The sequence below is a fragment of the Mobula hypostoma genome, chromosome X1, assembly GCF_963921235.1.
Source record: "Mobula hypostoma chromosome X1, sMobHyp1.1, whole genome shotgun sequence".
Classification (NCBI taxonomy): domain Eukaryota; kingdom Metazoa; phylum Chordata; class Chondrichthyes; order Myliobatiformes; family Myliobatidae; genus Mobula; species Mobula hypostoma.
Window position 1 is genome coordinate 12,770,539 of NC_086128.1, and position 12,094 is coordinate 12,782,632.

Consider the following 12,094-nt stretch of genomic DNA (forward strand, 5'->3'; position numbering starts at 1 on the left):
TGGCTTTTATTTTTGCACTAAGGTCAAGATGACACTGCGGTGGTTAGTGACTAGAGGATCTTGTATTGAATTGAAATTGTGATTACTGTCATCTCAGTCAGATTAATTTTTTACCTGCAACTTTGGCAAGAAGGGACTGCTTAGCTTCCTTTTGCTTTCCACCCCATCCCTGTATTTCTCTCTTCTTCCTGCTTCTGGCTCTTTGACTTCCCTTTTGATACCTAGTGGCTAATGTCATGGAGGAATCTGCAATCCAAGCACTTGTCTGCTTGTCTATGGCAAGAGAGTGAAGTGTAATTGGCTGTTTTCAGATAGAGAATATCAGCAACCACCTTTGATACAGTGGATTGCAAATTTGTGACATATGGAAAATGCCCCCAGTTCCAACCTGAAAGAATTTGAATGCATGAAAGTTCATCGCTGCCAACTTCACAGCCACTGATAATGTAGGCCTTGCTCTGCTGAGGCTGCAGTGGTAATTACAAAAGTAATCTGCCCACAAGAGTCTGCAGCTATGATTGGTAAAGCTGTTGCTAAATTTTGTTCAGAGTGTCTTGTCTTATACAATTTTTGTTGAGGTTGTTGGGGATATTTGGCCTTGTTGGGACACTTAGCCTGAAATGTCGACTACACTCTTTTCCATAGATGCTGCCTGGCCTGCAGAGTTCCTCCAGCATTTTGTGTGTGTGTTACTTGGATTTCCAGCATCTGCAGATTTTCTCGAGGTTGCTGGGAGAATTGTTTTCTGAACATGGACAAGTTCTGCTTCCTATTCAGAACCATTCTACCCCTCATTCTCCTTTCCTCCTCCTCATTCTCCTTTCCTCCTCCTCGCAATTTGTCCTGCATTACTGTCCTGCTTGTCCTTCCATTCATGCTATGTCTCTAGGAAATGCTTACTAATGCACCAGTTAGTAATTGATTTGTAACTGATTTGTGCACTCTAAGTATTGCCACATGATTCAATCCATAAGTGTTTCAAAAAATAACCGAATTGTGGAAAATGCCATATGCTTATAGAACTAAAGTATCAACCAGCAACTTACGTGCAAGTAACTGACGATCCCTTTAAAGAGTGGTTAGGGCTTTTACATTTCACAAGGTGTGCTCAACAAAGACGTGAGTTCAAACATAGAGCATTTATGTCCAAACAGTGTTATGGTGAGTAATGTCATGTTCTAGTTGCTTTGTACACTTCAGGAGGATGTTAGCCACGTACACACTTTCGCTTTCAAGTTGGCATATGTTGTGATTCTCAGAAAAGGTACGTGCACGGGCCATGGATCCCATTTTAAGTATGAAAGTGCAACCATAGTGCACAACCAGTTGGCACTCTCAAACTCAATTTTTGTTGCTGGTAATTTTAGTGAAACACAATTTTCTTTAGGTTAAACTATTTTTACTATGTGGATTGTGCTTCAATTTCTTTTCTGCTAATAATTTGCTCAAGTTTGGTTCAAATTGGAAATAAACACATTTGGTTACATTCAAATATCTTAAAAGTTTATTTTCTGTTTGTGTTCACTGTAGCTGTATGTGCACAGAACCGCATAATCCTAACAACAGAACTCTAGAGTACTGGAAGATGCAAAATATTACAAGCTCATCAATTCCTTGGGCAAATCTGACTGTCAGTGTAAGTTACAAAAAGTAAATGTTGATTGGTTTAGGAGAATTATAAGCAGTTTGATTAGTCTTACTGATAACGTGAAGAAAGTAATGGATAGGAAAACACATTACATTCTCAAGATTTTTCAATATTTTGTTTTGCTGTAATTTTAGTGGGCTGCTAATTAGAGTGAATGTTCCATTGTTTTAAAGATCATTTCTTGGGCTTCAAATTTAAGAGAATGGTCTATCATTGCCATTAATGACGTGAAAGGATTATGTTTGTGATGCATATTCTGACGTTTGTTATGTCATTAAAAACATTTGGCAGAAGAGAATTTGGTGTGTGGAGTTATGTGGGAGGTCAATGGGGACTACAGGGAAAGCAAAATGATATTAATATCGTTTTAGTGTAAATGGGTGGTTGAGGGTTGGTGCTGACTTGGTAGGCTCAAGGCCCGTTTCTGTGTCTCAGTCCTGGTATAGAGTTTTGACCCAAAATATTGACTGTTCCTTCCTTGTGCTGCACTTCATCAACAGATGCTGGTTGACCCATAAAGTTCTTCCAGCAATTGTTGTTCCAGATTCGAGTATCTGCAGAATTTTGTCTGTTTCCTATAGCTCTGCATCTTGCAACTTTTGCATTCCTTTGTGTGCTCTTGCTCACTTACTGCCCACATTAACTTATCAATTCAATGTTTCATCTGTAGCTTATCCCCATAGCAATCCTAGTCTTGCCCTACCAGCTATTTTGTCCTATCCATTCCTCCCTCATCCTGTTTTCTTTCTTTCCTAATTTTGGTGAAAAGTCTACAACATGAAACATAACAATTTATTTCCATAAATACTGCCTGACCTTTTGAGAGTTTCCAGTATTTTCTATTTTTATTTTGGGACTTGATCGCAAGTGTGTGTATGTGTGTGTTTATGTATTGTATATGATAAGTAAATTGATTTATCAACTATTCAGTTACCTTCAACGTGAGTTCCTAAAATGAAAAGGACCATTATTTTATGTTGACTTGTGGCTTATAGTTGATAAATAGTAAGCTCCACATGGATCAACTATATTTAATTTAACATTCTGCCATGCTGCATCACTATTTGAGGCAGATTTTACTTGATTACTTGAATTTCAATTGCTGTACACATTCTTTCAATTTTGTAACCTTGTATATAGAAAATAGAAATTTACAGCACATTACAGGCCCTTCAGCCCACAATGTTGTGCCGACCATGTAACCTACTCTAGAGACAGCCTAAAATTTCCCTAGCACATAGCCCTCTATTTTTCTAAGCTCCATGTACCTATCTAAGTGTCTCTTAAAAGACCCTATTGTATCCATTTCCACCACCACCGCTGGCAGTGCATCCCATGCACCCACCACTCTCTGTGAAAAACTTACCCCTGACATCTCCTCTGTACCTACTTCCAAGCACCTTAAAACTATGCCCCCTCATGTTAGCCATTTCAGCCCTGGGGAAAAGCCTCTGACTATCCACACGATAAATGCCTCTCATCATCTTATACACCTCTATCAGGTCACCTCTCATCCTCCGCCGCTCCAAGGAGAAAAGGCCGAGTTCACTCAACCTATTCTCATAAGGCGTGCTCCCCAATCCAGGCAACATCCTTGTAAATCTCCTCTGCACCCTTTCTATGGTTTCCACATCCTTCCTATAGTGAGGCGACCAGAACTGAGAACAGTACTCCAAGTGGGGACTGACCAGGGTCCTATATAGCTGCAACATTACCCCTTGGCTCCTAAACACAATCCCACAGTTGATGAAGGCCAATACACCGTATGCTTTCTTAACCACAGAGTCAACCTGCGCAGCAGCTTTGAGTGTCCTATGGACTCGGACCCCAAGATCCCTCTGATCCTCCACACTGCCAAGAGTCTTACCATTAATACTATATTCTGTCATCATATTTGACCTACCAAAATGAACACTTATCTGGGTTGAACTTCATCTGCCACTTCTCAGCCCAGTTTTGCATCCTATCAATGTCCCATTGTAACCTCTGACAGCCCTCCACACTATCCACAACACCTCCAACCTTTGTGTCATCAACAAATTTGCTAACCCATCCCTCCACTTCTTCATCCAGGTCATTTATAAAAATCACAAAGAGAAGGGGTCCCAGAACAGATCCCTGAGGCACACCACTGGTCACCGACCTCCATGCAGAATATGACCCGTCTATAGCCAATTCTGGATCCACAAAGCAAGGCCCTCTTGGATCCCATGTGTCCTTACTTTCTGAAGGATCTTTACATAGGGAACCTTATCAAATGCCTTACTGAAATCCATATACACTATATAACTGACTATGCTTTAGATGCTCTCTAAGTTTTGGATAACTGTCTCTTGCAATTTGGGCATTATCAACATCTGTTTCTTTCTCGTGGTGCAAGGATCAAAGAATCCTATCTCAACAAATGTACCTAACACTGCTTTTACCTTTCAGATATAAGGCTGGGACAAGTAAATCATTCACCTCACCCACCATTCTTAAACTGTTTTCTGTGTATATCTGAATAACATGCTGAGTGATGGTCTACATGAAGTTGCTTTGGTTATTCAAAGGCAGTTATAAAATACAGTACCTATAAAAAAGAAAAATTAACTCCCCCCCACCCCCAGAAATTGTCATGCTTTATTTTTTTTTACAACAATGAATTACAGTGGAATTAATTTGGCTTTTTTCTTGACACTGATCAACAGAAAAAGACTTCTTTGTGTCAAAGTGAAAGCAGATCTGTACCAAGTGATCTAAATTAATTACAAATATAAAACACCAAATAATTGATTGCATAAGTATTTACCTCCTTTAATATGACACACCAAATCATCACTGGTGCAGCCAATTGATTTTGGAAGTCACATAATTAGTTAAATGGAGACCTGTTGCTTGAGACCTGTGGGCAATCAAGCTAGTCACTGAATATCCCTTGAAGTACAGTTAAGACAATCATCAAGAAGTGGAAAGAATATGGTGCAACTATAAATCTGCCTAGAGTAGTCTAACCTCAAAAACTGAGTGACTGTGCAAGAAGGGGACGAGTGAGGAAGACCACCAAGAGACCTATGACAACTCTGGAGGAGTTACAAGCTTCAGTAGTGGAGATGGGAGAAACTGCACATACCACAACTGTTGCCCAGGTGCTTCACCAATCACAGCTTTATGGGAGAGTGACAAAGAGAAAACCACTGTTTGGGGGGAGGGGTGGGGAGAGAACACTCATACAAAATCTCGGCTAGAGTTAGCCAGAAGGCATGTGGGATACTCTGAGGTCGACTGGAAGAAGGTTCTGTGGTCTGATGAATCCAAAAATGCTTTGTTTGGCACAAGCCAAATGCCGCACGTCATCAAAAACACACCATCCCTACCGTGAAGCATGGTGGTGGCTCCATCTTGCTGTGGGGATGCTTCACTGCAGTAGGCCCAGGAAGGCTTGTGAAGGTAGAGGATAAAATGAATGCAGCAAAATACAGGGAAATCCTAGAGTAAAACCTGATGCAGTCTGCAAAATAACTGTGAATTGGGAGAAGATTTGTTTTCCAGCAAGGCAATGACCCCAAGCATAAAACCAAAGCTACCCAGGAATGACTTAAAAACAACAAAGTTAATGTCCTGGAGTGGCCAAGTCAGAGTCCAGCCTTCAATCCAATTAAGAATTTGTGGCTGGACTTGAAAGGGCTATTCACTCTCGATCTTCATACAATTTGACAGAGCTTGAGCAGTTTTGTAAAGAAGAATGAGGAAAAATTGCAGTGTCCAGATGTACAGAGCTGATCGAGACCTATCCACACAGACTTAAAGCTGTAATTGCTGCCAAAGCTGCATCTACTAAATACTGACCTGAAAGGGGTGAGTAATTATGCAATCAATTATTTTGTGTTTAACAATTGTAATAAATTTAGACTAATTTGTAGAAATTTGTTTTCACTTTGACATAAGAGTCTTTTTCTGTTGGTCAGTGTCAAAAAAGCCAAATTTATCCACTGTGATTCAATGTTGTAAAACAATAAAACATGAAAACTTCCAATGGGTGATGAATACTTTTTATCGGCACTGTATATGGTTGGGCATTTTTAAACTGTCTTGTTGCACATAAAACATAGATCATGGTCCAAGTGGAGTTCAAGTAAGAAGGATAGGTAAATATGAAGCACATTGAAGTAATGAATGGTTCAAATCTTGGTGGGAGCAACAAATTGCTGGTCAGCAAACACGAGAAAATCTGCAGATGCTGGAATTTCAAGTAACACACTAAAATTGCTGGTCAGTCCTGTTATGATGTGTGGGACAGGTAAAGATTACATCAGAAAGACCGATAGTGATATCATGTGATAAACATCTAATATTATGGATATCATAATCTGATTTTCATTTACTGAAGATTGTTTCAGTGGTGTGTGGAACATTCTAAACAATGAAGACACCAATGCAACAGTGCTCCAAACACTAGTCCATTGTAACACATTTAATTTGATCTGTCTGTTGCTTTTCATTATTTAGGACTGTAGGGCATTTCATGGTGAATTTGTTGGCCCTTCATGTGGACCCCATGGACCATACACCCCAGATGTCCTTTTCTGGTCTGTTATATTATTCTTTTCTACATTTGCCCTATCAGGGTTTCTCAAGCAGTTTAAAACAAGTCACTATTTCCCAACTAAGGTATGTACAAGTTGTTTACCGTGTTTTCTTTTAAACAATTTTTTTTAAGTTTGCAGTTTCTATTTTGCAGAAGATTGTTTTGCACTAAAAAAAAACACGTAATGAATATGGATACAGAACACCAGTAAGGAATGTTCCCAACTTCTAGTATACAATATACTGTATTGTACTGTATACCTTGGTTTGGGATAGGTCATCACTAGTAAGGGAGTTCTACTAAAAACATGTAGACCCATTATTTATAATGTATTCCTTTTTGTCTACAATTCCTATGGTAAGGCTACTCTGTTAACTTTTCATTTGGTTCTGTATACCATTGCTTGCATGAAGCTAAAAATAATTTCTGGCGAACTTAAATTATTTTTGAAAAAAGCTCCCATTATTACTTGTGATGGCTAGTAAAACTACTTTGTTCACTAATGATATTTAATGGCAGGTACGGTCGATGATAAGTGATTTTGCTGTTTTCCTGACCATCCTGTCCATGGTTCTTATTGACTATGCCTTGGGAATACCATCACCAAAGCTTCAAGTTCCCAGCATCTTTAAGGTAACAATGAAAACCTAATTTGGGGAATTGTTCAGGGTTCTCAAAGGGACAAGTAATTATTACATTGAGGCAAGCAAATTAAGGCTACAATGAGAGGGGAATGTCTATTAATACTGAGTACAACTATCTTTTAGGTATTTAGTATTCTTAGAGGCATGGTAAAGCAGACCACACAGATTTATTATAGCCATAAATGAAATCATCAACAAAGTGCACTGCACTGAAACTCTGTGCCAGATGGTTTAATTTTAATTACCTAGCTCAGCCAGTGGTGATTACCCAGAGATAAAATACATAAAATTAGCAGGATGAGCAATGAAGGGATATGAGCATGAATAATCTGTGGTCAGGTAAAGTTCTGCTTCTGTTCATACTTGTGTCTGCCCTTCTTCCCTCTTCCTCCCCCACCCTGATTGCTGGTCAGCACTATTTTCCAGTTAAATGCTTTGGTTTTAAAATACTTATGCTTTGTTTTCAAATCCCTCCATGATTAATGTCTTTCTTTATCTGTATACTGCCCTCAGGTTTTGTGACTATGCACCTTCTCCAACCCTCAAATATTTCCGCTGTTCCAATTCCAGCCACTGGTACATCCAAAGTGTTGTGACTAGTCAGTTAGTGTTCATTGCCAGTGATGTGGGAAAAGATCTGATTCGCAAGTGGCGAACACTCCCATTATGACGCTAAGTCCATTTGCCAATGGAGTTTGCAACACAGTACCTCCTTGGGTGTCTGCTGGCCATTTGTGATAACTGCAGTAGCCTTGTCCAGTTTGAGCAGTTGTGCAGTGTGTTCTCCCAGTTGTTAGTAGGACTGCTGAATTTCTTGCTGTTGCCTGACTCTTGCTTAATGAGAGCTCTGACTTTTTTATGTGGCAAATGATACTTGAGCTGGCCATGCATCAGAGCCTGTGGCTGCCATGCCACAAGTTGTCTCACTCAATAAAGATTATGAATATGTGACCAGCTTTCACAGGCATAAAGGGAGGCACTGAGAACAAAAACTTAATAGATGGATAGTAATATTATCCATTCACTTTAAATGAGAGCCTCAAACTCCAGCAGAATTAGAACTGTAAGTGAATAACTTAAATTTAGCTGACTCCAGTATTCGACTTGAGATCTGCAAAACAGGTCACGCCATTAGTCCTTAGAATACATTGCTAATGAGAGGGTGTAAGATTGCACTGATGCTAGTAATTTGCGAAAATATTTTTGAAATTAAAAACAACTAAAATCCTTGTACTGTGCTTATTTGCAGCCTACAAGAGATGATCGTGGGTGGCTAATTAACCCCATTGGCCCAAATCCTTGGTGGACTGTCATTGCTGCCATCATCCCAGCTCTACTCTGTACTATTCTTATATTCATGGATCAACAGATCACTGCTGTCATAATAAACAGGAAGGAACACAAGCTGAAAGTATGAATTCCTGCTGATTTTGAGATTTTGTTGGAAATGAATGTACACATAACTTAAAGTAATTAATGTAATTGTTCAGTGTTTTGTATATTGTATTCATATGGATCCATTGCAAAATCAATATCATATGCAAATGAAAGCTGCATTTTGACTTTTAGTTTTAACATTTGTACATAAGATGTACAAAATTGGTAGAGATTCTAATTATCAACTTTCTTTCCACAGAAAGGATGTGGCTATCACCTTGACCTCCTGATAGTGGCTGTAATGTTGGGTGTGTGTTCAATCATGGGTCTGCCTTGGTTTGTAGCTGCAACTGTTCTCTCCATCTCTCATGTGAATAGTTTGAAGCTAGAATCAGAATGTTCAGCTCCTGGTGAACAACCCAAATTCCTTGGCATTCGAGAACAGCGTGTCACTGGTCTGATGATCTTCATTCTCATGGGTTGCTCAGTCTTTATGACTGCTTTCTTAAAGGTAAGTCGATAACAGAAGTATTAGGCAATTTGTAGCCGTAAATTTCAGTGAGGCATGCTAATTTGGAGCATTTGTCTGCAAATTAGTGTAAAATGAAAACAAGACTTCTAATTTATAACTGAAATTCTGTTTAATGTTTGTAAATAAATAGATTTACACTTTCTGATTTGTTATCGTAAACTTGGAACTTGGATTGCATTGTTTCTCTGAAATAATGAATTCACAACCACTTTTTTGTACTTTTTTTAATCAGACAGTTTTCTAATGAGAATTGCACCATATTCCTTAACAAACTGTCATGTCCTAATTTCCTGGTGTATCATAGGTGAGATGCGATTTGTATTGTGCCCTGTCTTGACTGCGCATAGGTAATGAGTGAGAAAGATGAAGAAGGTTTCCCTAATTTGTGAAAGCTCCCAGTATAGCCCTTGATATTTTATCATATTAAATTGAATTAATATTAAATGAAATTGTGAGTTGGTTATCTAAACCCAGATATTTTTCAAACTCTACACTTAAAGAGCGTTTCCATATAACCCTGGCTGGTGAAAGTGTGCTGCAAGTATCTGAGAGGAATAGAAGAAGAGCAGTTCAATTACTAGTAGTCAGAAGCCTGACCTACTGTTCCAGGGTTTAAATCCCACCATGGTAATTGAGGGATTCAAGTGTTATAAGACCATAAGATATAGGAGCAGAAGTAGGCTATTCAGCTAATCGAGTCTGCTCTGCTATTTAATCATGGGCTGATCCAATTCTTCCAGTCATCCCCATTCCCCTGCCTTCTCCCCATACCTTTTGATGCCCTGGCTAATCAAGAACCTATCTATCTGCCTTAAATACACCCAGTGACTTGGCCTCCACAGCAGTCATGGCAACAAATTTCACAGATTCTGACTAAAGTAATTTCTCAATATCTCTGTTCTAAATGGGCGTCCTTCAATCCTGAAGTTGTGCCCTCTTGTTATGGACTCCCCTACCATGGGAAATAACTTTTCCATATCTAATTTGTTCAGGCCTCTTAACATTTGGAATGTTTCTATGAGATACCCTCTCATTCTCCTGAACTCCAGGGAATACAGCCCAAGAGCTGCCAGACGTTCCTCATATGGTAACCCTTTCATTCCTGGAATCATTCTCATGAACCTTCTCTGAACCCAATGTCAGTATATCCTTTCTAAAATATGGAGTCCAAAACTGCATCCCATCAGGTCCAGGAGATTTATCCACCCTCAGACCATTAAGCTTCCTGAGCATCTTCTCAGTCGTAATTTTCACTGCACATATTTAGCTTCCCTGACACTCTTGAATGTCCAGTATACCGCAGATGTCTTCCACTGTGAAGACTAATGCAAAATACACATTCAGTTCCTCTGCTATCTCTGCGTTTCTCGTTACAATATCTCCAGCGTCATTTTCTATTGGTCCTATGTCTACCCTGAACTCTCTTTTACCCTTTATATACTTAAAAAAGCTTTCAGTGTCTTCTTTGATATTAGTCACCAGCTTCCTTTCATAATTCTTTTATTTCCTAATCACCACCTTAGTTTCCTTCTGCAGGTTTTTAAAAGCTTCCCAATCCTCTATCGTCCCACTAGCTTTCGCTTCCTTGTATGCCCTCTTTTGCTTTTACTTTGGCTCTGATTTCACCTGTCAGCCACGGTAGTGTCCTTCACCCATTCGAAAATTTCTTCTTATTTGGAATATATCTGTCTTGCACTTCCCTCATTTTTCACAGAAACTCCAGCCATTGCTGCTCTGCTGTCCTTCCTGATAATGTCTCTTTTCAGTCAACCTTGGCCAGTTCCCCTTTCATGCCATTGTAATCTCCTTTATTCCACTGAAATACTGACACATTGGAATTTAGTTTCTCCTTCTCAAATTTCAAAGTGAACTTGATCATATTGTGATCACTGTTCCCTAAGTGTTCCTTAACCTTAAGCTCTCTTATCACCTCCAGATCATTGCCGATCACCCAATCCAGCACAGCTGATCCCCTAGTGGGCTCAACAACAAGCTGTTCTAAAAAGCAATCCCTTAGACATTCTACAAATTCTCTCTCTTGAGGTTCAGTACTGGCCTGGTTTTCCCAATCCACTTTCATGTTAAAATCCCCAACGACTATCATGACATTGCCCTTCTGACACGTCTTCTCTATCTCGGTTGCTGTTTGGAGGCCTGTATACAACTGCCATTAGGATCCTTTTACCCTTGCCGTTTCTTAATTCAACCCATAGAGATTCCACACCTTCCAATTCTACGTCATCCCTTTCTAATGATTTAATATTATTCCTTATACACAGGGCCACACCACCCCCTCCGCCTACTGACCTATCTTTCCAATACACCGTATATTCTTGGATGTTCAGCTCCCAATGGCAGCCATCCTTTAGCCAAGTTTCAGAGATGGCCACAATGTTATACTTGCCAATCTGTAGCTGAATTTCAGATCATCCATTTTATTTCTTGTGCTGTGTGCATTCAAACTTAACACTTTCAGTCCAGTATTTGCTTTCTGTTTTAACTGCACCATGCCTCTATTGCCCTGTAGCTTATCCCACTGGCTGTGATTATGCCTCATCTCCTGCCCGTCCTTTCTGTCATCTCTGTTGCACACTATCTTTGACTTATTTCTGTTTTCCCCTTCCTCAGCCCTATCACTCTGGTTCCCATTCCCCTGACAAATTAGCTTAAACCTCCCTAACAGCTCTATTAAACCTGCCTGCTAGGATATTGGACCCCTTTGGGTTCAGGTGTAACCCGCCCTTTGTGTACAGGTCGTACCTCCCCCAGAAGAGGCCCCAATGATCCAGGAACCTGAAGCCCTGCCCCCTACACCAGTCTCTCAGCCACACATTAATATGCCTGATCTTGCTATTCTTGCGCTCGTTAGAACGTGACACAGGCAGCAATCCTGAGATTACTAGCCTGGAGGTCCTGCTTTTCAGCTTCCTACCCAACCCCCTGAATTCTTTCTTCAGGACCACCTCCCTTTTTCTGCCTATGTCATTGGTACCAATATGTACCAAGACTTCTGGCTGTTCACCTTCTCCCTTCAGAATACTCTGCACCCAATCCGAGACATCCCGTACCCTGGCACCTGGGAGGCAACCCGCCATGCGGGTATCTCTATCAGGCTGACAGAACCTCCTATCTGTTCTCCTTACTATTAAATCCCCTATGACTACTGCATTCCTCATCTTCTCTCCCTTCTGCACCACGGAACCAGGCTCAGCGCCAGAGACCCAATTGCCGTGGTCATCCTCTGTCAGGTCACCCCCCTCAACAGCATCCAAAACAAGATAACAATTACTGAGGGGGATGGCCAGAGGGGTGCTCTCTATTATCTG

At 40.2% G+C, this 12,094-nt stretch overlaps 1 protein-coding gene across 7 annotated transcripts in view; it reads left to right on the plus strand.

Moving 5' to 3' along the window:
* Positions 1–12,094, plus strand: part of LOC134340570 (electroneutral sodium bicarbonate exchanger 1-like) — a 196,709-nt gene that overhangs the window by 155,108 nt on the left and 29,507 nt on the right. For all 7 annotated transcript variants that reach the window (XR_010016589.1, XM_063037967.1, XM_063037968.1 and 4 more), the window contains exons 15-19: positions 1,531–1,636; positions 6,137–6,298; positions 6,735–6,848; positions 8,109–8,270; positions 8,496–8,747. Coding sequence is in view for 6 of the 7 variants with exons in the window: in XM_063037967.1 (XP_062894037.1) it covers positions 1,531–1,636; positions 6,137–6,298; positions 6,735–6,848; positions 8,109–8,270; positions 8,496–8,747 (796 nt within the window). In the remaining variant the exon portion in view is untranslated. The remainder of the gene's footprint in view (positions 1–1,530; positions 1,637–6,136; positions 6,299–6,734; positions 6,849–8,108; positions 8,271–8,495; positions 8,748–12,094) is intronic.